Raw genomic sequence first — 24582 nt, forward strand, 5'->3', positions numbered from 1 at the left:
TTTTTTTTTAACTGGTGTGATCGCGTCCTTACCTTATATTTTTCCTCATTTTGTCTTTACTTATTTAATAATCTTATTTTATCCTTTACCTGCCTTTTTACGGTAGCTCTACCTCGTGCCCGACTTTTATGGTAGATATATCCAACAATTTGATGTGTGAAATTGTATAAGGATGGAAAATGATTCAATCTATCCGAGCGATATATTCATTAAAACAGTACAATTACGATACGTTATGAAACAATATGTAACAAACATCCAAACAGAGTGTAATTCTACTAGGAACGTGAAATCCATGCTTTGTTTCGTCGTTTATAGATATAGAAAGAAAGTATGGGGATTTTCTTGAATTGTAACGTGCCTTGCATTATGCCACAATGCTAAGATAATTACATTGGAATTTTCAAGGGTAAAGAAAGCATTTTTATTATTCTAGAAAACGTTTTTATTATTCTAGAAAACGTTTGTCGCTCTTTCTTGAGTCTAAAGTTAAGACTTTGAGCATTTTACCACCTCCGATCTTAGAACAGCTAGGTTTTGGGCTCTGTGTTGTCTGTAAAAATAAGAATAACTATTTATTTCAAGTTGTCAACTAGGTCGATAGTGTTTTGAGAAAATGGAAAAGAAAGAGAAAGAATGTTGGCATAGTGTTATATCTTATCATTGTTAACAAAGTTGTAGAGCATTTAGCTAATCAAGGTACTTGTTGGTGAAAATTAGAGGACATTTAGATATGTTAGTTACTCTAGCTGTCCAATATGTTTGACTTGATCACTGAAGTCTTTAATTGGTTTATTTTCATATATGGCCATTAGTGTAAAAGGTGTTCAATACACATTACATGTCATTCATTAATTCATTAAAAAATGTGGACAAGGGGAGAGAGAAAGTTACATAGTTGGCGGCTTAGAGTAATTGGGATACTTTCTCAGTATTTGGGCTTGGGCGTCAAGAATCTAACAATATTTGTTACTGTGCTACCTCAGTGGGATTTGTTACAATCGATCCAGAACAGAAGCTGGATGAGGTTTTAATTTGTATTGCTATGATTTTATTGATTTGGTTTGAGCTTATGATTCTTCTGTCACTTTGAATACCCAACTTGATGCTATGGTATTAGATGATGGTACTTTTAGGGATAGGTAAGAAGAGGATTTTATTGATGTGTATCAGTAAATTTGGAGAAATTCTATCCAAAAGAACTTTGTGAAGAGTGTAAAGAGCTAAGAAAATCAATCATGACCTTTGGCTCTAAACTACGCTAAAAATTGCATTTATATTTAAGATTAACAATGTTCTCCTTCTTGTCTTCAAATATTCTCGTGTATAGTCTTTCCAAACTACCCACCAAACAAGAGAAGCGATGGTGTTCCTTATTGTGAGAATTTACATAAGCCCCTCCTATGACAAGCAAAGATGAAACCAACCGTGAATCTATGTTGCTTAGACTCGTCAAAATGTCAATGGGTGCATGTCGGATTCGCCAAAATTAATGTATTTTGGAAGAATCCGAGACGGGTGCGGCATCAAAACTGAAGAATCCGCGCAACTTAACCGTGAATCTTTGAAAGCATCATCTAATGCCCAATATATTGAAGAAAAAACTAGTGGAATTGGTATAAGAGCAATATTATTGTTCAATCAAACGCATCATAAAACCTTGCCAATTGGAATCTGTGGAAGGGCAAGGTGTTATCCTTTGATGAGGGTCATCTTATTTAGCAATTAGCGTCGGACTCTCTTCCTTTCTTCTTATCAAATCGAACCAATGTTATCAAAGTTCCAAAAGTTTACCATCCACTTTTTTATTAAAAAAAAAATCTTTTGGTGTCGCATCAAATGTGCTCACTTTTTTTAAAGCACCAACTTGTCAAGGTTGTGTGACTTTTCGGAGAATGGAAAAACTTAAGACACTCTATTGCACGTGTGAGGGTGACCCATTTCTACAGTTGTCTTTATGGACACTGTGTCCAACATGGATAACTGTCTTTTGGAATTTTATTCTGCATAACTTTAGCCAGTGTGATTTATACCACTCTGATAACACGTTATTCTAGACAAATAAATCCTCACTCGTCTAATATTTTGATTTACAAAGAGTTCTGGAACCTTGTTTCAACAAATCTTACAATGATTTTGTGCTGATTTTACTTTTGTTTTTCATTGCTTTGTCTTTTTTGTTTTTGTGATGGATTCTGTCCTTAAATGTTTGATCTTTCAATTCTTCTGCGATGTAAATTATCTGTCCATCTGAAAGCATGGTCTTCAATGCCTTCTTGTTCAGAGCAAATAAAATTTTTGTTAGATCGACAAGAAAAATTACATGAGAGACGATTTGAACTTAAAGCTCTGGTGGAAAGTTGTGAATCATCTAGTGGCCCGGGTGCCGATAATGCTGCTGTTTCAGTAGACGATTGGTCAAGGCCGTTTGAATGGGACTCTCAAGCTGATGACATTAGGTTTAATGTTTTTGGCATATCAAAATATCGTGCAAACCAGCGAGAGGTTGGTCCGTCCTGTCTACATTTACTTTTTACTGGTTGACTTATATTACAAGGTTTTTATCTGCATTAGAGTCCGGTCGATGTCAGTGGCATCAGATGAGTTCGTAGTGCTGTTGATTAGGAGGCCGTAAACACTCTGCTTCTCCATTGTGAGATGGTGCAATACTTTTGGTCATTTTTGATTCATTATTTTTGTTCCTAAGACGGTGCCTTGATCAGCTGACCTTTGTATTTTGTGTGGAATAGATCAACATTGCCAAAGAAGAAAATGGTGCAGTTCAGTGTTTGATAGAGATGGTTCTAATAAAATTATTAACGTTGCTTGTGGGAATTCCTGTATGTTAGATGACTGTGTCGTTTATAGAGAACCATCTGGTTTTGTAGGTTCTTTACTTTAGGTATTCCACTTGCATACGGGATTTTGCCCAACTATTAATAAAATATATTACTTTTATCTAAAAAAGACATTGCTTGTGAGAATATTTACCTTAAGGAGGTGGGATTTGGGTGTAGTAGAATTTTCAAATTATTAATCATCTCAGTTGATCTGCTTGCGTTTCTTTTCATCGTTCTGTAGATTATTGAGAGATAAATCTTCCTGTTCTAGTATTACTGAATCCAAAGTGTACATAAGTAAAGATTTACATTAAATAGTCCTGTGCTGAATTTTTAAAATATACCTAGATTATCCATTTAGAGATTTGCTAATGTCAGTAATCTGTTTGTAGATAATAAACGCAATAATGAATGGAAGGGATGTTCTAGTAATTATGGCTGCTGGCGGGGGCAAGAGTCTCTGCTATCAACTTCCAGCAGTTCTTCGGGATGGGGTGGCTCTTGTTGTCAGTCCTTTACTTTCTCTTATTCAAGATCAGGTATCTATGCACCCAGTCCATCTTCCTTGTATATGCAGCAACTGCTGACAAAAGTTATTGCCTCAGGTCATGGGATTGGCAGCTTTAGGCATCCCAGCTTTCATGTTAACCTCAACAACTACCAAGGAGAATGAGAAGTTCATATATAAGGCTTTGGAGAAGGGGGGTGATGAGCTTAAAATATTGTATGTTACACCAGAAAAGATATCAAAGAGCAAGAGATTTATGTCAAAACTTGAAAAGTGTCACCATGCTGGTCGGCTCTCTCTAATTTCAATTGATGTAAGTCTACAATTTTGCATTTTATCACTTCCAATATACTGTAGTTAAAGCTTAATTAAGGACATCTCTTCTTTTTCGTCCTTTCATCTGTCTTTGGGAGGCTAACAGTCTTTATGTGCATATCGCTTAATTTATCTTATTGACTTCAAACCAGGCTAAAGTTTCCGATTTAGAAGATAGGGCAAAAAACATTTGACTAGTGCATGCATGCATACAAAAGCAAGCACAATATCCACAGGTAAATGAAATTTTGACAAAGAAAAAGATAGAATCTTACATAAGCTTTAAATTATTTGCATGAGCTTATGCTCTCAAGACGGATCCTTTTGTTACCCTTCTGGATTTTTCTCAATGGAGCTTTGCTCTTCAAGTAAAAAATGGAGACCCCAACACATTTAAATCCTGTCAATCTAATACTACTTTTTTTCTTGAAACCTGAGTATCTTGACCAAAGAAATGAAAATAGTACAAGTGAGTAAAAAAGAAAGAGGCAAAGTACTTTCCTTTATTAAAAAAAGTGAGTCAAAGTATAATACGTAACATGCCGGCATAACACATAGACTAACACTTTAACTTGGCCTCCACTGGTTGTTGAAGATTCCAATTTTCATTGTGGCCATCTAGACACTTCAACTTGACACATGTGTCTGTTGTGAACGCCTTAACTTTGAAAATGCATAACTAGACACCTTTAAGGTGGTGTTTCTCAAAGTTCGGGTGTTTGCACAGCCAACTTAGACCAAGTTAAGGTTCTAGATGTGCATTTTCAAAGTTTGGGGTGTTGTGTTGCCAGTTCAGAAGTGTTTACTTGTGTGTTATGCCTAAAATTCCACTTAATCATGATAATTGCATTCTGAAAGATATCATCAGGATAAGTATCTTGATTTAGCGGAAAGTCGTGAGGGATGGACAGTGTTCGGATTAGTGGTTTTCTTTCTTTGTTTTTTTGGTCTCTTTTTATCTTTTTTTTTGTTTCTTTAAAATTGAAAATATAAAATAAAAATACAATTATACAAATAATAACTAACTACTTTAGACTAATTAAAATATGAAAAATTGAATTGCTAGTCCAAAATAAAATATAACTATAAAGAAAATTAATATCACTAGCTTATTTGTTAAAATCTATAATGAAAACATATACAACAACAACAACAACAAACCCAGTGTATTCCCACTTAGTGGGGTCTGGGGGGGGTAAGATGTACGGAGTCCATACCTCTACCTCTGATGAAGTAGAAAGGCTGTTTCCGAAAGACCCCCGGCTCAAGTCACGAGATATCACACAAACACATAGTACAGCACAGAAACATATAATGAAAACATATATTTTTTGAATTTTCTCTTTTGAAAAATGAAAACAAAACTTATCCTAAAATGTGATTTTATTTATGTAGTTATCGATTTTTAAAAGTAAAACTTACTAAAAATGAAATAAAAACCTAAATAATTAATTTAGACCTAAAAGAAATATTTAAACATTAAAATGGTGCAAAACCTTAGGTTTGGTTACAAATTAGGTAATTACACCTATCAAATACTCCCTCCATTTAAAAAAGAATAACCTGTCGTCCTTTTTAGTCCGTTTAAAAAAGAATGATCCTTTCCTTTTTTGGCAACCTTTTAATTTCAACTTTCCACATGACATGTTTAAGACCACAAGATTAAAGGATATTTTGGTAAATTTGATACAACTTTAATTTATGCCCACAAAATTCTGAAGTCTTCTTTATTTTCTTAAACTTGGTGCCAAGTTAAAAAAGGTCATTCTTTTTTAAACAGAGGGAGTAAATAATTACCTAATTTTGAGTCTTTGACGTATACAGTTTTATTTCACATTCCATCCTAGTGAGTTCAGTCTTGCAAAATTGTTGCGAATCTTGTAAATCTTATGGTTTCATAAATAGTTATTTTGATCTGCAACAGAAAGCTTTTGTCAACTGCAACTGATGAATGAAAGACAATGACGAGTAACTCTTTTTTATGGATACAATTCTTTAGTTCTTCAATAGGGAATTATCCCGAGCTGACTGAGTATAATTTATAGCAGCAGTAGTAGTGAAGAGATATGCCATTGCTTGGAACTACATGTCAACTTGCGCCAATGACTTTGCTCAAATTGCTTGCAGGAGGCACATTGCTGTAGCCAGTGGGGCCATGATTTCCGTCCAGATTACAAGAATCTGGGTATATTAAAGACTCAGTTTCCTAATGTTCCTGTGGTTGCTCTAACTGTATGTATTAATTCATAGCTTGAAGAGAACAAATGTCCTTTGTTTAATTTGTTGAAGAATAATTTCTAACAACAGCTGAACTTGCATGTCTTTTTCCCAGGCGACTGCAACAAAGAAAGTACAGGATGATCTGATGGAGATGCTTCATATTCCAAGATGTGTTAAGTTTGTTAGTTCAGTTAACAGACCCAATCTTTATTACATGGTATAGTTGTACTCGAAGTAAAGTAAAATTATAACATTTGCTGCCATGGGCATCTTATGTTTCAAACTATTTGATTCGTTTTGCAGGTACGTGAGAAGTCGTCTACTGCAAAGACCGTGGTTGATGAAATTGCCGAATATATTCGAACATCATATCCAAATAATGAATCTGGGATAGTTTATTGCTTCTCCAGGAAGGAGTGTGAGCAGGTACAGTCCACTAGCTCTATTGTGTAAGACTCCATCTCGTGCGTTAATTCTATCTGCAAACATGGTGTTAATTGCACTTGGGCGCACAGGTGTAATAGTGCTTGATTGGATGTGATATAGTTTTACAGCACATCCTGTGCTAGAAAGCTCATTGCTTGGGTATCTAACAGGAATTCATGAGATCTGGATGTTGCTTAGATGGTCTAATTATAGAGCATATAACCACCCTGTGTAAACTCTATCATTTGTTCCATGGAATAGGTTGGCCAGTTGTGATATTTGATCAAAATTAGTCACATACCTCTTCAAAGTATATTCCTAAACAAAATGGGTTCTATAGAGAGAAGCTCTTATTTCTCTCTATAATCTAGGAAGAGAGTGCTCATGTCTTTCAAAGAGACCTTAGATTAGCAAGCGCTAGAGCTAGGTGGGAGGTGCAAGACGGTATATTCCAATGGGGAACCCAAGTTCTGTCTCTCTGAGGAACATTCCCAGATCTGAAAGAAATTTTTGAAAACTTAACTTTTTCTAAATGGATGGGATCACCTGAAGCCGTTGGAACTGGGCAGCAGAAGCGTGAAGCCGTTGGAACTGGGCAGCAGAAGCGTGAAGCCGTTGGAACTGGGCAGCAGAAGCGTGGAATGGTATCGATGGCCTGAAGATTTCGAAGTTGGGTGAAACTCGAATCTTGTTCCGTTTCGTGGATGAAGACTATGCAGTGGACATTCTTGACAGAGGCAGAAGGTGGCTGAGAGAGAGCTTCTTAAGGCTGGAAAAATGGGTAGATCACAGCGGATGGGACGACCCACGAGTTTTCAGAGATTCAGTGGGAAACGTGGTTGGTCTTCCTGTCCATTTATGGTGTTTCGGTCTTTTCAAGAAAATTAGGGACCTGTGTGGTGGCTATGTGGATGTCATATGGAATCTACATGACCTTTCGAGGGTGAGAATAATGGTAAGGAAAGGGGGAAGAGTACCATTCATTGAGGGTTGAAGATGCTGCTTTTGGGTTTGGTTGTATCCTGAATTTCGACCATCTTGTTTGTCGCTGGAGGAATGGGAGCGCTAGGAAACAAGGAAGAAAGGGGGGAGGATGACTGCTGAGCCACTAGTGAAGCTATCTGATGCGTCAGAGATGGAGTTTCCAGCTCTTGTATCATGCAAAAATAAAGGATGAAGGTTTCGATCCCGTGAGAAGAAGAAAGAGTTTCATTTCAACGAAAATATGAGAATATTCCTGGTTTGGTGAACCAGCCTGGAAAGAGAGAAAAGACCGAGTCACTAACCAAAATAAACCAGCTTGAGTCCCATTTAAAAACCAGAGGGTTTTTGATGGGAGAAAATACTGTAGTCTTCCTGAAGATCAGAAATCTTCTGAGCTGAGAATTTCACTTGAACGCAGAACCAAGTTCGTGGGGACCTCTAGGCCCCTGTTTCGACGGTTCGTGCTGGGCACAACTTGGAGTGGTCGTATGAGCTTGCCAACCTCCCTCCCCCCTCAAAAAAAATATATATATATATCAGGGCTTCTGTTTGTGAGAATATGTACTTCGGCAAAGCTACAGGCTCATTACTGACACTGTTTGTGTTGCCTCTTTTTCTTCCCAAGGAATGCTTGAGGGCCTTGATTCAGTGCTGGGAAATGGATTTTCTTCTGTGGCTAGTCATGTACGGAGTGCTGTTGTTCATTCTATAAATTCTCTTGTACCTGCAGAGTCTATGCAAGCCTTGATTCTGGCTCACAAATGTGGGATCATCAATTCGTCGGGCTTGGCAGTGGGATGAGCCCCAACCTTTGGCTATTTTGGAAGGGAAACTAAACCTTTCAAAGTGGGCTGAAGAGAGATTTATTAATTTTGGGAAGTACTTTGGGGTCTCTATTGAGGGGATGGAGGAAAGAGTAATTGAATTTGCTGTGTTGCATTATCCATGAGGCTAGAGGTAATTCAATTTCAATGGAAAAAGAAGGGGTGGAGAAGAAGAGGGAACCTATTGAAGAACAAATGGGGGAAGGAAAGATGTTAGTGTACAAAAAGAGAAATATGGAAGCGAGTGAGGAAATTGAGGAGTGTGAAGGCGTTAAGGGGGTAAGTGATTGCAAAATTATTAGTAGGAATGTGAGGAGGATGAATGACCCCAATAAAAGAGCCATCATTGAAGCAATCTTTAGGGAATGGGGAGCGGATGTGATATGTATTCAAGAAACAAAAATGGAGACTTTGACAGATATCATTTTAATTACTTTTCTGATCCACATTGTATTTGCATTGTGTTGTTTCTATTAAATTTGCTTGTTATTTGCAAATTTTTGTTTCACCTTCCTATTTGATGACAAACTATAGGTTGCGCTAGAATTGCGGGAAAGGGAAATTTCGGCGGACCACTATCATGCAGATATGGATGTAAATGCTCGTGAGAGAGTTCATCTAAGGTACGAAAATTTTCTTCGGATATTTCTATCTGCTCATTCTATATATACAATTACCTTTTTGCTATAATTATTTATTAAAATTATCTTTGCAAACGGGTGCTTTGTTTACCTTTCTGGTGATTTTATTATCCTTTTTAAAATCTAAAGTGGTAAATTTTATTATTATTGAGGAAAAAATCTCCGGTATACCAAAAAGAAGAAAAGCTATGGTTTTATGTTATTTTCCCTTATAATTATCTCAATTATTACACTATTTCACTTGTATTTAATTGTTTTTAGCCTTAGTATTCAGAATTGTCACTGAGACATCATCTCATGCTCCATCCCCACCTTGTTGTTAGTTCAAATAGCACAACCCTTAGTACACAAATCATCACTGAGACATCACTTTGTGCCCATACCTTCTGCTATTACCATATGTTACCTACCTTTAAACCTAACTTATTTTTGGAAAATGATCTGACAAATATTTTCCCGAAATTATTATGCATTGAATACCCAAGATTCTCACAAAGAGATTGAAGAAAGTAATGCACAAATATTTTTTTTTGACACGAGTAACATTTGTATTTAAGTCAGTACTTAGGTAGTACTGAAAAAACATATTTACAATTATGAGAAAGAAGTATAATCTTCCCCAAAGATGAACCAAAATCTAGATGGACCCTAAAACATCTATGATTGACTCAGTCTCATTGGAGTAAACATTGGTACACCAAAAGCAAAACAACAAAATACATTTAAGCTTGACTCCCTGTAGGTTGTTGTCCCTATTCTCAAAACATCTATTATTTCTCTCTCTCCTTTTAGTCCACCATATACAAGCAGGGATCATCCTCCATCTTTCTTTGTTTGTAACCCCAACTCCAGCTTCCTCCCAACTGAATAGAGTCTCATCAATCTTACGAGGCATACTCCAGGAAATGCCTCTGAGATTAAGGAAAATCTGCCACAGTTGGTCAGTGAAATTGCAGTGCGGGAAGAGGTGTCTCACCGTCTGTATCCTTGCCACATAAGGAGCACCTGTTGCATAGAGAGATACCTCTCTTAGCCACATTATCCTATGTCAAAACTGCTTCATTGGCTAGCAGCCAAGTAAAGTATGCCACTTTATGTGTCACTTTGTCTCTCCAGATATGCTTCCAAGGCCATTTGAAGACTTGATTATCACTAACATTTGTATCACTAAGACTTATCTGTTTATATCCTTCCTTTACCCTGTATCTACCTTTGTTGTGCCCATGCCACCATAAATAATCCTCACCAGTCTGTGTTCCTTGAAAACTCTCCAGTAACTTGTAAAGTTCGATCATTCTAGGAATTTCCCAGTCATTTAGATTTTATTCTCAGGACCAAATTCCATCCTTGTTGCGACCACATATCAGCAATTGTGTTCTGTTGATGTTGAGCCAAAACAAAGATATCAAGAAAGAGATCTTTGAGGCTCTCAGCACCCATACATTTGTCAGCCCAAAATATAGTTTTTCTACCATTTAGAACCTTGACAGTTGACTGATTATTGAGGAAAGGCCAGAAGATTCTGATTGACTTCTAAAGACTAACACCATAGGGAATATTTACCTCTTTAGTCATCCATTTGTTCAGTTCCTCATACTTGCTCTTGATCACCCTACACCTAAGTGCTTGGTCCTCCTGATGATACCTCCATAGCCACTTCACCTTCAAAGCTTTGCTCTGGTTTTTGAGGTTCTTGATACCTAAGCCCCCTTGTTTCTTGCTTCTAATGATATTCTTCCATTTGACTAAGTGAAATCTTTTCCTTTCCTTATTGCCTTGCCACAAGAAATTTCTTCTGATTTTGTCCAACCTTTGAACTACTGACTGAGGTATACGAAAGAAAGATAACATATATGTAGGAAGAGCATCTAGAATTGAATTTATCAGAGTTAGTCTACTTCCCAAAGATAGATATTGGGATCTTCATCTAGCTAATTTCTTTTTGCACTTCTCCAGAATTAGGTTCCAAATGTTTATGGATCTTGATTTTGCACCCAAAGGCATACCTAAGTATACTGATGACAAATTTCCCACCACTTCTCCCAAAATCCGAGAAAGATGATCCATCTCTGGAACCACATTAATTGGGTACAAATGGCTTTTGTTCCAATTTATATGGAGCCCAGATATTGCATTAAAGTAAACCAGTATAAGTTTTAAGATCATCAGTTGCTCCTCTCCAGCCCTACGAAAAATTAGTGTCATCGGCATATTGCAGATGTGTGATTTCCACACTGTTTTCATCAACCTTGCTAACTTCAAATCCCTAAATTCTTCCTGCTATCGTGGCTATGTTCAACATATTATTTAGCCCCTCCATAGCTATGATGAACAAGAAGGGGATAGGGGGTCTCCCTGTCTAATCCCTCGGTGTGCATTGAAAAAACCTTCAGGTGAACCATTGATAAGCACAGAAAACTTCACAATTCACATACAAAACTTGATCCACTTGATTCATCTCTCACCAAACCCCATTTGTCTCAGCATACTTAGAATGAATTCCCAATTCACATGGTCATATGCTGTCTTGATATCAAGTTTGCATAATATACCAGGTTTGCTTTGGGACATTCTAGAATCAATTGCTTCATTAGCTATGAGCACTGCATCGATTATCTGTATGCCTCTGATAAAAGCCATTTGTTGCTTTTCTACCAACTTATCCACAACTTTCTTCAACCTTTCTGTCAGTACCTTAGAGATCAACTTGTAAAAGGTTCCAATTAAACTGATGGGTCTGAAGTCTTTGAGCTCCTTTGCTCCTATCTTCTTAGGAATCAGTGCTATGTATGTTACATTATAGCTTTTTTCAAACATCCCAGTTGAATGGAAATTGTGAAGTCTCTATAATGTCTTGTTTAATTATCTCCCAACATGTTAAATAGAACCCCATTGTGTAACCATCAGGACCAGGGGCTTTGTCAATAGCACACATCTTTAAGCACTCAAAAACTTCTTGCTCCTCGAATGCTGCCTACAGTGTCTCTTTCTCATCCTCTGTGATGGTAGGATGATTGCTAATATTTTTAGAAGGTCTCCGGTCTTCAGGTTCTGTATATAACTTCTTGTAGAAGGATATGACTTCCTTCTTAATTCTATTAAGATCAAATATGGTCTCTCCCTGCACTTCCAATTGATCAATGTGATTATATCTTTTGTGGGCATTAGCAGTTTGATGGAAAAACTTTGTATTTCTATCCCTTCTTTGAGCCATAAGGCCCTTGATCTTTGTCTCCAGGCCATTTCCTCATCTTCAAACACCCCTCATACTCCATGAACAGTGTTGCTTTCTGGCAATTTCTTCCTCTGTCAAGGCTCTAATATTCAACTGAGAGTCTAGCACAGCCATCTGATTGAGAAGGTTATTCTTTTGTAATTTCAAATTCCCTTGTTTATGTCTACTCCATTCTTTCAATTTTTCTTTGAGAGCTTTGAGTTTACATGCTAAGATGTAGTCTGGCGTTTCATAAAATTCAAATTCACTCCACCAATTCTTGACTTTTTCAACAAAACCTTCTTAATTCAGCCACCAATTTTCAAACTTAAAGTAGGATTTAGATTGCTCCCAGTGTCCACAAAGCAGAGCAATTGGGACATGATCAGAGTTCACTCTTTGCAGTGTAGTCTGCTTTAGATTATTGAAGAGATTGTTCCATTTTGTGGAAACCATTATCTTGTGTATTTTGATGCAGTGGTATGGTTATCCCCTCTATACCAGGTATAGTTTCCACCACTTAGTTGTAGATCAATGAGGTCCAGGTCCTCAATGCAATCTGAAAACTCTCTCATTGCTGTATTTCTCCTGTTCCAATCCCTTTTTCAGAGGAAAAGGAAAATCTACAATCGTTGAAGTCACCAGAGATAGCCCATGATCCATCAAACAGGCCTCTTACATCAGCCAATTCCTCCCATACAAGCCTCCTCTCCACTTTACTGTTAGGAGCATACACACCAGTTATGTGACATTCAAAATTACTCAACTGAGCCTTGAATTTGCAAGAAAGAGTATAAGCTCCAACTTGTAAGATTTCCCCTTCCCAGATTCTAGAATCCCAAAGTAGTAAGATTCTTCCTCTGGTTCCACTGGCCTCCAAACATGCATACTTAATAATCTCCCTACCCAAATTTGCTTAATTAACTCATGTACATTGCCTTCTAATTTGGTTTCCTAGAGACGGACTATGTCTGCTTTCCAGTCTTGAATTAGACTTCGTACCACTCTCCTCTTCCTCTGTTCCTTCAACCGCTTAACATTCCATGAGATCAATTTGATCTTCATGGAGTATTCTGTGAGCTCCCTTTCCCCTTCCCTCTATCACCAAAGATATCAGGTTCTTTTAACTCTTATGCTCCTCTGATTTTTGTTCTTCTAACTACTCCCGATTTCTCCATTCTTCTTGCTTGCTTGCTTGCATCCACCCGCCTTAGGAGTTTAAGTGCTTTCTCTTTCAATCCCTGAAAATCCATCACAAACATCTTATGGAGTTTAAGCAAGTTTTGTTGAACCCACACTGTAGCTTTCCTCTCCATTTCAATGAGAGCTTCTTGTTGCTGCGTATAAAGAGGTTCAATCTCCTATACATCCCATAATTCTCCAGAATTGACCATCCCCAATATTTCCTATCTCAACTCTATGTCAGGCGTGATGATCTCCCCCTGTTCTTTATCTTCAACCCATTCACTGTTTGCTACACACAGTTGCTCAAGTTCTTTTTCCCCTCCTTCAACTTGTAATTGTTCATCAATAGCGGTTAGGGCAGCTTCTTTTGTTTTCTGATTTCTTCTCATGTGATAATCAGAAGAGAAAATCACCGCATTTCGTCCACTATAATCTCCTGGAAGAAGTCTTCAGTGGTTTGTGGGTTAAAATTATTAGCAATAATCTTTGTTTGATCCGACCCAACAGGTTTTAAGCCCAATTTGTTTTTTAAACTGTGCACATGCCAATCACGTGCTCCTGCAGTTAATTTTAAAAAATCTCCAGCTGTCCCCACACATGTCTCCCCTGTTCCATCACCATCAACATGTTCTGGAGTCTCGGATATAGAGGATGAAGTCTCTGTTATCCACTGGTTCTTCCTTTGGGTTTTCTCAACTTTTTCGGCGGCTAGACCTTCTCTCTCCGACGACAACTTGAATCGTGTTTTCCTTTCTACCATATCGGAATAATAAAGTTAACTCTATCTTTGGAGATGGTAACTTTCGTTGGCATGTTCTGATCATCCCCTCGAGTCTCGATCCTAGCCCATTTGTGGTGGTTTCTTAGTTTTGTTTCCTCCTCCGTTGCCAGCCACCCGCCACAGAGTTCTCTGATCTCACGGAAAGTCTCTTCCGTCCAGAGATGCATTGGTAGACCCAAAGCCATAATCCAGTTGGATTTGGGTTCGTGAGTGATAGGCTCGCAGCCTGCAGAAGGGTTCCACCACTCTAATTTGAGTCTGCTTTTCTTCCACTGCCATTCTCCCTGTAGAATTTGTTCCGCCTTGTATTTATTTGGAAACTTAAAGAGGAAACAGCTGTCCAACATCTCATAGATATTAATCCCAAAAGCCTTCTTCCACACCGTCGAGGACCGCGTCTAACTTTTAAGAGGGTGGGTGTTTCAGCTTTTGCATTACCAAAAGACCCAAAAATACATCTTCCCAGTACTCCTTGATCTTTGATTTTGGCTGCAACATTGGTTTCAATCTCTTTCCCTTTGGTTGTGGCTATGTCAGAGCTACTACTTTGCCATTTGCTGATAGTAACTGCTTTTGCATAAGGCACATTTAAATCATTTGTCTTGCTTTGTGTCTCCATTTCCTTCAGTGGTGGACCTTTAATGAAATTTTGAATCTTAAATGCCACATTTTTCCAACCAACATTTATGTCTGTCAGCAACATTTATGCCACACTGCTCTGTCCTCTCCCTTCAGTGACACAGGATACTCATATATCTCCCATGGGAATTGTATTTTCTCGTACCAAAGAAATCTGCCACCTGGTCCTTGTGTCTCCTCTTTTTGACCTAATTTTTTTGGTCTGATGATTCAGAGAAGCAAATCCATTCCAACACCTTCTCACTGAGTGCAACCCTTCTCATCATATTTCTGCTTCTTTCCGCCCAGTCGTACCATGTAACATTGTTTGTAGTCCATCTGGGTATGTCATAAGATTTAAAACCTTGGTTGAAATATATTCTATTATCCCCCATAGATTCAGAAGAGGGAAATTTTAGTAAAACAGTGATCACAACATGTAAAAATTGAGTTGTTTGAAAGAGAGAGGGTCAATTTCGACAAGTCTACCGAAAAAGAAAAGCTCTACAGTCCTAGGAAGTAGGAGAGAAAGTGTCATTGGTAAATGTGCCTGTAAGCATTTTGGCATTCTTGAGAGGCAGAAGATCACTGATGCTATCCTTATTGCTAATGAATGCATAGATCCCAGAATGAAAGATAAGACTCCAGGCATCATGTGCAAATTGGATAATGAAAAGGCATATGACCATGTGAATTGGAGGTTCTTGCTTGGAATTTATAGAAGATGGGGTTTGGAGGAAAATGGATTAGATGGATAAGATTTTGCATTACCACTGCCAGGTTCTCTATTTTTATAAATGGCTCACCCAAAGGCTTTTTTTCGTCTCAAAGAGGTTTGGGACAAATTGATATGTTATTACCTTTTTTGTTCATTCTGGTGATGGAGGGACCTAACAATATGGTGAAGATTTCCCACAATAATGGTTAGATAAGAGGTTTCAATGTAGCAAAGGAACGAAATGATAAGTGGAAGTAACACACTTACAATATACAGATGACACTCATATTTTGTGATGCAGAAGAGAGTTCGTTGAAGTGTTTGAGGATTATTTTGATTCTCTTTAAGGCTATTTTAGGCCTTCACATTAATCGGAGAAAAAGTCTTATTTTCCCAATTAATGAAGTGGCTAGGATTCAACAATTGGCTGGAATGTTGGGTGGAGAGATAGGTAAGATTCCAACCGTTTACATAGGAATGCCTCTAGGTGCAAAAAGTAAATCAAGAGATATACGGAATGACGTCATAGAGAGATGTGAAAAAAATTGACTAGATGGAAAGCATAATACTTGTCTCGGAGTGGCAGCTTGGTCCTAATCAACTTTGTACTATGTATTGGATGCCTTGCCTACCTACTTGATGTCATTATTTTCTCTTCCTGTTAATGTGGAGGAAAGAATTGATGCTCTTAGAGGAATTTCTTCAGGCGAGGAGGCGAGGAGGGAAAGGTTATCATTTAGTCAAATGGGACACATTAATGCTGGCTAAGAATGATGTGTGGTCAAATCAAACTGGAACTTGACCTATAGAAGATTGATGCAAGACTGGGAGACGCAGTGTTCAAGGAAGCGTGATGCGGAAAAAAGTGACAAGGCTCCACATCACGCATTACGTGAAGCATGAAGCAATATGAGTGCATCATTGAAGTGAAGCAGTGAAGAAGAAGAAGAAGTCGCCATAGTGGTAGTCGCACAGTGAAGAAGAAGAAGTTGCAGCAGTGGACATCAAACTTAACCTTAGAAAATTGCAGCAGTTGTAGTCACTCAAATATACTCGTCTTTTAAATTTAAATTGATGCTAAATATAAAATCAACGCGAAATGACCTTTTTTTTAATTTAAAATTGACCCTAAAAATAAAATAAACATGATGCATTCACATCAGCTACACGTAATGAGGGGGGCTCGCATCATCGCATATGCGACGATGCGAGCGCAATCCTGAACAATGGGGAGACGAAAAGATTGCCCAACTTTTATTGCACACTAGACCAATGTAAGGGTCTACAGGAAGGACACGATACCCTAAGATGGAAATGCCACATCCAAAGGCATTTTTACTGTAAGTTTTACCTATAAGGACATGAATCAAACGGGGTCTCAAATCAGTTTTTTGCCTTGGAAGCTGGGAAGCTTATCTGGAAAGTAAAAAATTTCATATGAAGTAGCTACATTCACCTAATGAAGAAGCGCAGACATATGTGCTCAAGATGCATTTTTGTGAACATAATGCATAGACAATTAATCATCTGTTTCTTCACTGGAAAGTAGTCAGACAACTTTCGAATCTATTTACCAGCTTCAGAGGCACAAGGTGGATGATGTCGGGAAGAACAGGGGAGACACTAACTAGCTAAAATTTTGAGGGTGGTGGTAGACTAACAAAAATAGATGGAGAATTGTCCCGGTAGTAATTTAGTGGACCATTTGAAAAGAGAGAAACTGTAGGTGTTTTGAAGGCAACAACTCTCTTTAAAAGTTAAAGATGAGCTGTATTATAAGTTTTTGTTATTGGTGTAGCTCGGAGTATATAGATGACCCAGTTTCTATAGTCGACATCCTAGGATCCTTGTAGATGAGATAGGATTTAGTGTAGTCTATTGTTTTTACTCTTTTGGATGTAGATTCAATGATGTAATTTTGGCTTCCAGCTTTTTTGCTGATGATTTATATACAGTCTGTTACCATTGTCAAAAAAAAAATTGCATTGAAAATATTTAATATTGTAAATTTAGGTCTTAGGCCTAACTCACAGCCCGTAGCTAGCTCATGGGGGGATTGTCCAAATCCATATAAGGAGACCAAGTACCCATTCTTTTTTCGATGTGTGACTCTTAACACTCCGCCGCACGCCCAAACCTTGTTAATTGGGGCATGGATAATATAATATGGGGGCCCAATATCAGTGAACAAAGAATTTGGACGGGTCTGGCTCTGATACCATGTAAAATTAGGTCTTAGGCCTAACTCACATCCCAAAAGCTAGCTCTTGTGGTTGATCTAGCCCAAAATCCATTTCTTTACATGGTATCAGAGCCAGGACCATCCAAATTCTTTGTTCATCGATGTTGGGCCCCGATATTATATTGTGCATGCTTCAATTAACAAGGTTTAGACATGCGAGGGAGTGTTAAAGCCCCACATTGAAAAAAGGATGGGTGTTTGGTCTCCTTACATGGACTCGGACAATCCTCCCCTCATGAACTAACTTTTGGGATGTGAGTTAGGCCTAAGACCTAATTTTACATTGTATCAGAGCAGGACCCATTTCACCCAATGTTGGGCCCCAAATTAAAAATTGTAACGCATCAGATGTTCCTGGGTGTGAGGTGTGGTGCTAAAGAATGAAAAAAATCCCACATTGGTAGTTAATTAGATGGTAGATCTCTTTATAAGTCTTGGACAATTCTACTCTGTTTGAGCTACCTTCTGAGGTGTGAATTAGGTCCAAGACATAATTTTACATGGTATCATAGCCTGATCCATCCTCGTTTGGGCTCTCGGTCCACGCGCTAGTTGGGCGTGAGGGGGGTGGGTATAGTGGGTGAAAGACTCACATTGGTTGGAGAATTGAGTACAGTCTGGTTATATGTTCTTGGCCAATCTCCCCTCATGACATAACTTTTGGGGTGAGTTAGGTCCAGGTGCCATATCCTTACAAATATTATAAAACACACCTTAAGAAATGATATTATCTACAACATATGAGCTTCCAAACTGTGATTTTTGTTTATTATTGTATCCGTGTGTTTGTAATTACTGGTATCATTTTTTTAATTGTAAAATCTTATTCTAATTCAACAAGTAACTTATATGTGATGTCATAGGTGGAGTAATGGGAAGTTGCAAGTGATTGTTGGTACGGTATGTATCATGAAGTTTCCTGACTTCTTATTCTTTTATGGCATTTATCATACTTGGAAGTGCCTTTTCTTGTTCAGGTGGCATTTGGTATGGGAATTAACAAGCCAGATGGTTAGTAAGTTACCTGGTTATGTCCTTTTGACTTGTCTTACCATGTAATTTCATACATCATTTGGTATGGGAATTAACAAGCCAGATGGTTAGTAAATTACCTGGTTATATCCTTTTGACATGTCCGTTAAATTGATGAATTAGTGAAGATATTATTCCTCCCTGGCCCCCACACTTGGGTGCTTAAAAAACGTTACTTTAGCAATTGTTTCTTCAGGCAAGCTTGTGGATCTCGCTCTATAAACAAAGGGTTTGTTTGATAAAAGATGTGATACCTGAAGAATTCTGTCCCTCGAGATTAGATGATATTGATGGATAAAGATCCAGAGAATAGACCTTTCTTGAGTATATGGTTTTTCATTGTCCTAATAATAATCTAGTTATTATATATCCAAAAGAATAGTGATTTAGTCTATTGTCTGACATGCGACATGATTAAATTCTGAGTTCCAATATCTTAGGTCTTAAGATTCTTTGTTTTTCTTGTATGTAAAAAAGTTACTATTAATTTCTTAACCCATACCCTTTCATCGAATTTTTCTTTTTTCTTCTGAAGCAGTGTTCCTTTTCTCAATCAAGATACATTGAAAAACATAAGAAAATTAGTAGCAAAATAATTTCAAACCAGAAAAGGAAAAGATATAGCGAGAAAGAAACACCTATATTCTTCAGCAAGACAACAACTAGTTGACACACAAATAAAACCTTTCTATTCAATACTCTATGGGGTAAAAAAGGACTTACAAAAAGATCTTGTTTTTTAGCATTGATTAATAATGAAAAGACTTATTTTTCTCCAAAACTAAATATCGAATTGATGAAAATGAAAAAAAAAATGACACGAGCTTTATGATTATTGCTCATTTTGAAAATAAAGCGGTTTATTTTATATCCTTATGATTCAGACAATACTATGCTATTCCTAATGTTTGTATTAATAATCTTTACTTTGTTTGCTGGATCTTTAGGAGTTGTTTTCAACCTAGAGGGAGTGAATTGCAAGCAAAACAAGTGAAGTAAAAGTTGAACAAAATTTGAAAGCAACAACAAAAGTATCCTTCTAACAATCTGAAATCAGCCCCTCTAAGATACGCAAAGGAGGAAGGAGGACTAGAACAATGACAGAACAGCTAAGCTAGGGAAGGGTAGGATATGGGACTAAATCATGTGAGTGAGGTGGGAAGAAGCAGCATCAACTATAATGACAACAGAAAAGGGTAGGATATTGGGCTGGAATAATGGGGTGGGATATTCCATTAAAACCTGTTATAATGGGGAAAATAGGTGGGTTAATGAAAAATAATGGGGAAAATAGGTGATGCACATATCTTGTAGCAGGACTAAGAAAATTCAATGCTGTTATAAGCTGATCAGCATCCCTTTGATCCGTTAAAAATGTAACACTCACAAAAGAAAAAGAGGAGAATAAAGAGAGCTAATGATGTAGCACAGTTGCTAACTATCTATCCACCGGCATTGGTAGAGAAATGCAGAGTAGACTCTTAACTAGGATGACTGTGGTTTAAATAGCTTCATGTGAGAAAATTCAAACAATTAAGATTCATCGGCAAACTTTTTTCTCGATTCCTGTCACTCAGTGGAGATAGAAAAAAGATGTCTTTTATTAAGCATTTGTCTCAATAGATCTTATCGAGACTTTGTTTGAAATGCTTAAATTTCTTAACTATTTAAGATATTCAGGGGCTATTATGAATGACCGTGCCCTTTTTCAACAGCTTCGACCTAATATTGCAGGACCACGAGTGGGAATCTGTGTCCACTTTTACCTAGTTCTCATCTTTCAAGAAATGAGAGGAGCTTTTCAATTAGTGCCCTAATATTCGTAAGCTTCTTTACATATGAAGCAAAAATATACCTAAGCTTCTTGCTTGTGGAATCCGAATTGTACATGTCTATTAGGCATCAACTTCCTTTCTTGTTGCTTGATTTTCCACGAAGTAACCTTTAACAATCAAAAACATAATGGTAAATCTTGCTCGTTTTATTATTTGTTATTTCATAGAGGTATTCTCTGCTGATATGACAAACTCACTCCTACTTATTCATAGTCAGATTTGTTGTCCATCACAGCTTGAGCAAATCAATGGAGACTTACTACCAGGTCCTTATTTCCTACCCCTGCGCTTATTTTGCACGATATAGGCTTCTCTTTCTAACTGCCTTTCCACAGGAAAGTGGTCGAGCTGGAAGGGATGGACTTCCTTCTGAATGTGTTCTTTTCTTTAGGCCTGCTGATGCTCCTAGGCAGGTAAAAGAAAATTAGATTGTTGCTGTTAATGTTTTAGTGCAAGATGATGTAATTGGTGGCAGTTGTGATTTTTGGGCAGAGTTCTATGGTCTTCTATGAGAATTCTGGATTAAAAAATCTTTATGACATAGTACGATATTGTCAGGTGTGGCTCAACTCTTCATTTTGATGTTTTCTGTACCTTTTTGACTTTTGTAGGATATAAGCTTGCATGTTGAAATATATTTTCATATTAGAGGTTGTTTTCTCCATATAGATGTCATTCTGATTCCGTGAGGATGCATATGACCTTTTATTTATCTTATTTGTTTGCTATTAAGAAAATTCATTAGCAAGAGATTTCACTTAAAGGATATTAAATAGGCTTATTCCTGCTTAAATATTATCAGTAGTTTCTTCTCCCACAACCACCTTGGGAACTGGGATAAGCCTATATATCCAAATTGAGAATCATAATTTTATCAACTATCAATTTACACTGTAGAAGTGTCGTAATAGACACAAGCTTTTGCTGGATGGAAGGGCAAAATTAATCTAATTTCTTAATAATGTTTGAAGGTCACCTTAACATATCATCTAATTGTCTAAAATCCTCACCATGTCCACATCTGTGAAGACAGTTCAGATGATAAACATCTTATATGCCTTTTCTTGTACTCATTTAGTTTCTGATGAGTTTACTCCTATAATAATACTTGAAGAATTTGCCAGTAAAGTTCCATGCAACAAAACTTAATACCTCTTTTCTGTTTCAGAAAGATTTCTAGACACAATCCCGTATCATTCTTGCTCATTTCATGTGAGGATTTCCATCATAATCCTTGTATCATTCTTGCTCATTATCCAGTTCTTTTAATCTAGGGAGTTTTTCTATTTATACTGCTTTTTGTTACTTGTGTAGGGGTGTTCACAGTTTGGTTTTTAACCACAAACCGAACCGCGATCCAAACCAAACCGATTAAAAAAATCGATATTTGGTTAAGTTTGGTTTGGTTTGGTTTTACTCTAAAATAACCGACAAAATAATCAAACCGAACCGATATATATATATATATATGTTATAGTTATTTATATATTATTCATAAATACAATATAAATATTTGTTACATTTTATAGTTTTTAATCATGATTTAACTTTAGTCGTAACACATTCAGTCATATGTCTTAATCCAGTTGACAATAACTTATGAGATTCTAAATGAATTTCCTATTTTGAATGATAAATGATACCAATTGTGAAAATAATATCTTGTTTTATATTGAAATTTACAGCTGAGATTCATTAGACTATAGACAGTCACTAATTTTAACTTTCTTTTTGAACCTTGATGAGCAACAAGTTTATGTGTTCACCTTTTGTAGGGTCTATCATATCATTCTGTTAAATGTAATTTTTAAATATTTTTTTAGAAGCGTTCATATGGCGTTGTTCATGGCTTTGCCGAAGTATAACACCCAGTTGACATCTTAGTTTCAAGGTTGAAATACAACACTCGGTTGACATCTCATATGTTATATTCGATTTGTTTTTTAAAATTTTTCAACTTTTATCATTAACTAAAGTTATAAACTGAAAAAAACAAACCGAACTAAACCGACAAGAACCAAACCGACGGTTATTTTTTTGTTTGGTTTGGTTCGGTTTTAGAAATTTAAAAACCAATGAAGTTGGTTTGGTTATGGTTTTGACCAATAACCGACCCAAACCGACCCATGAACACCTGATATTACATCTCTAAATACTTCTAAATCGCATAGTGCTTTATGCGCATTCAGGGGTCGTTTGGTTACTGGTTAGAGTTATGCGTGAATTGGTTATGCAAATATTAGTTATGCAGGCATTAGTTATGCAGGTATTATTTATGTAAGGTTTAGTTATGTAGAAATTAATATTTATTATACCCATACAAAAAGTATAATTTTTAATATTAAAAATTATAAATTCAACAACTTAATTATACTACTTAAGCGAAATATACAAAAGAAAAAATGGTCTATTACCCCCAACCTTTAGTCGAAATCTCAGTGACACACTTAACCTTCACGGAAGTCCCATTACCCCCATAAACATTTTTTTTACTGTATTTAGTAAACTCCCAATTGCTGATATGGCAATATAAACCAAATAAGAAGCCATGCGTGTATACACGCGCCGGGGCCCACTCCTACTGTTTTAGTGTTATATATGTGTTATATATTCATATATTCATTACTTTATTCAACTGATTTTAAAGTGCTATCCATGGCCCTCAACTGATTCATTACATTTTTAAGTTGAGTTACTTCAATATTCATTGCTCACTCCTACTCCTATTGTATTTATTCATTCACATTTCTCATTGGGTGTATCCATGGATTAACACACAGATGACACTCACATCTCTCAACTCTCTATACACATACTCACCATCTACAACACTACACACAGAAACGCACACAATACACAAACTACTACACACAACCATACGCGAAAGGGGGGAGAAACAATGAAAGAAAAAGAGAGAGAAAGAGGGAAAAACAGGGAGGGGAGCTTCATCGGGGAGAAAACAGTAGGAAACGGATCCGTTCCGGTGAATTTCGCTGGAATAACTCTGGCGAAACCACCTTTTAAATCCAAATCACTACCAGCTTCTTTTTTTCATTTTTTTCGACCAAATCAGTCTAGAAAACGACCGAAAACACCAAAATAGCGACGAAAACGTCGCCGGAATAACTCCGGCGAAACCACCTTTTAAATTCAAATCACCACCAGCTTCTTTTTTCCATCTTTTTCCGATCAAATCATGCCAGAAAACGATCGAAGATACCAAAATAACGACGAAAACGTTCGAAACAAACCCATCTCGCCATAAATCTACCAGTTCCGTCGAAATCCATCAAAAAACAAATGGAACAGATCTATTCGAGTGTGAAATTTGATACGAGTTGTTCTCGATTTCGTGAGTTTAGGCGTGGGTTATTGAAGAACAGAAATAGGTGTAGACAAGAGCCTGGTTTGTTCATTATGAGATTGATTCGACGTCAAAATTTAATTTGGCATTTGGAGATGAAGGATTATCAACCCAGAATGAGGCTAACAGAGAGAATGGCCCTTCCTCTTATTTTCCAACAAGAACCAAAAAAAAAAAAAATTACAAAAGACAATATTATTTAATAATTAAAAATAATGACGTGTATTATACACGTGGCACTTAAAATAAAGATTTTGAACTATTAATGCTTCAACTGATGTGCCTATTGGGGGTGTTCTCACCTCCCATGTCATGTCAGCAATTGGGGAGGTAGTAAATACCGTTAAAAAATGTGTAGGGGGTAATGGGACTTCAATAAAGATTGAGTGTGTAGTTGGAATTTCGACTAAAGGTTGGAGGGGTAATAGACCATTTTCTCTATACAAAATAAAAAGAAGAAACACTGGCAGTGATTTGCTTAACCAGTTCACTGGATTGAGGCGGGAAAAAAAATCATGTGGGACAGTGGGAACAAATACAAATACAACAATTAATTAAATAAATAAACAAAATAAATAAATAATATTTTAGAAATAAATTGATCGGGGTAAATATGTAATTTTGTTATTTAATCCATGTATTACTAATACCCGCATAACTGATTCCACCTTATATTCCGCATAAAATTATACATAGATTCACTCATAAGTTATGTAAGTATTATTGATGTAGGATTACAAAAACACAACCAAACACCGTATAAAATTAATACATGAATAACTTTTATACAACATTTGGAAACCTACCAACCAAACATTATATCAAATTAATACAT

General features: G+C 36.8%; 1 protein-coding gene across 1 annotated transcript in view; it reads left to right on the plus strand.

Moving 5' to 3' along the window:
* Positions 1–2284: 2284 nt before the first annotated feature.
* Positions 2285–24582, plus strand: part of LOC107871421 (ATP-dependent DNA helicase Q-like 2) — a gene marked incomplete at its 5' end in the record, with an annotated part of 28936 nt that continues 6638 nt past the window's right edge. The window contains 12 exon segments of the mRNA XM_047409404.1: positions 2285–2505; positions 3233–3379; positions 3446–3661; positions 5791–5895; positions 5996–6100; positions 6187–6309; positions 8652–8740; positions 18380–18416; positions 18494–18527; positions 20597–20649; positions 20719–20796; positions 20876–20941. Of these exon segments, the coding sequence (XP_047265360.1) occupies positions 2285–2505; positions 3233–3379; positions 3446–3661; positions 5791–5895; positions 5996–6100; positions 6187–6309; positions 8652–8740; positions 18380–18416; positions 18494–18527; positions 20597–20649; positions 20719–20796; positions 20876–20941 (1274 nt within the window).

Source organism: Capsicum annuum, chromosome 1 (assembly GCF_002878395.1).
Source record: "Capsicum annuum cultivar UCD-10X-F1 chromosome 1, UCD10Xv1.1, whole genome shotgun sequence".
Classification (NCBI taxonomy): domain Eukaryota; kingdom Viridiplantae; phylum Streptophyta; class Magnoliopsida; order Solanales; family Solanaceae; genus Capsicum; species Capsicum annuum.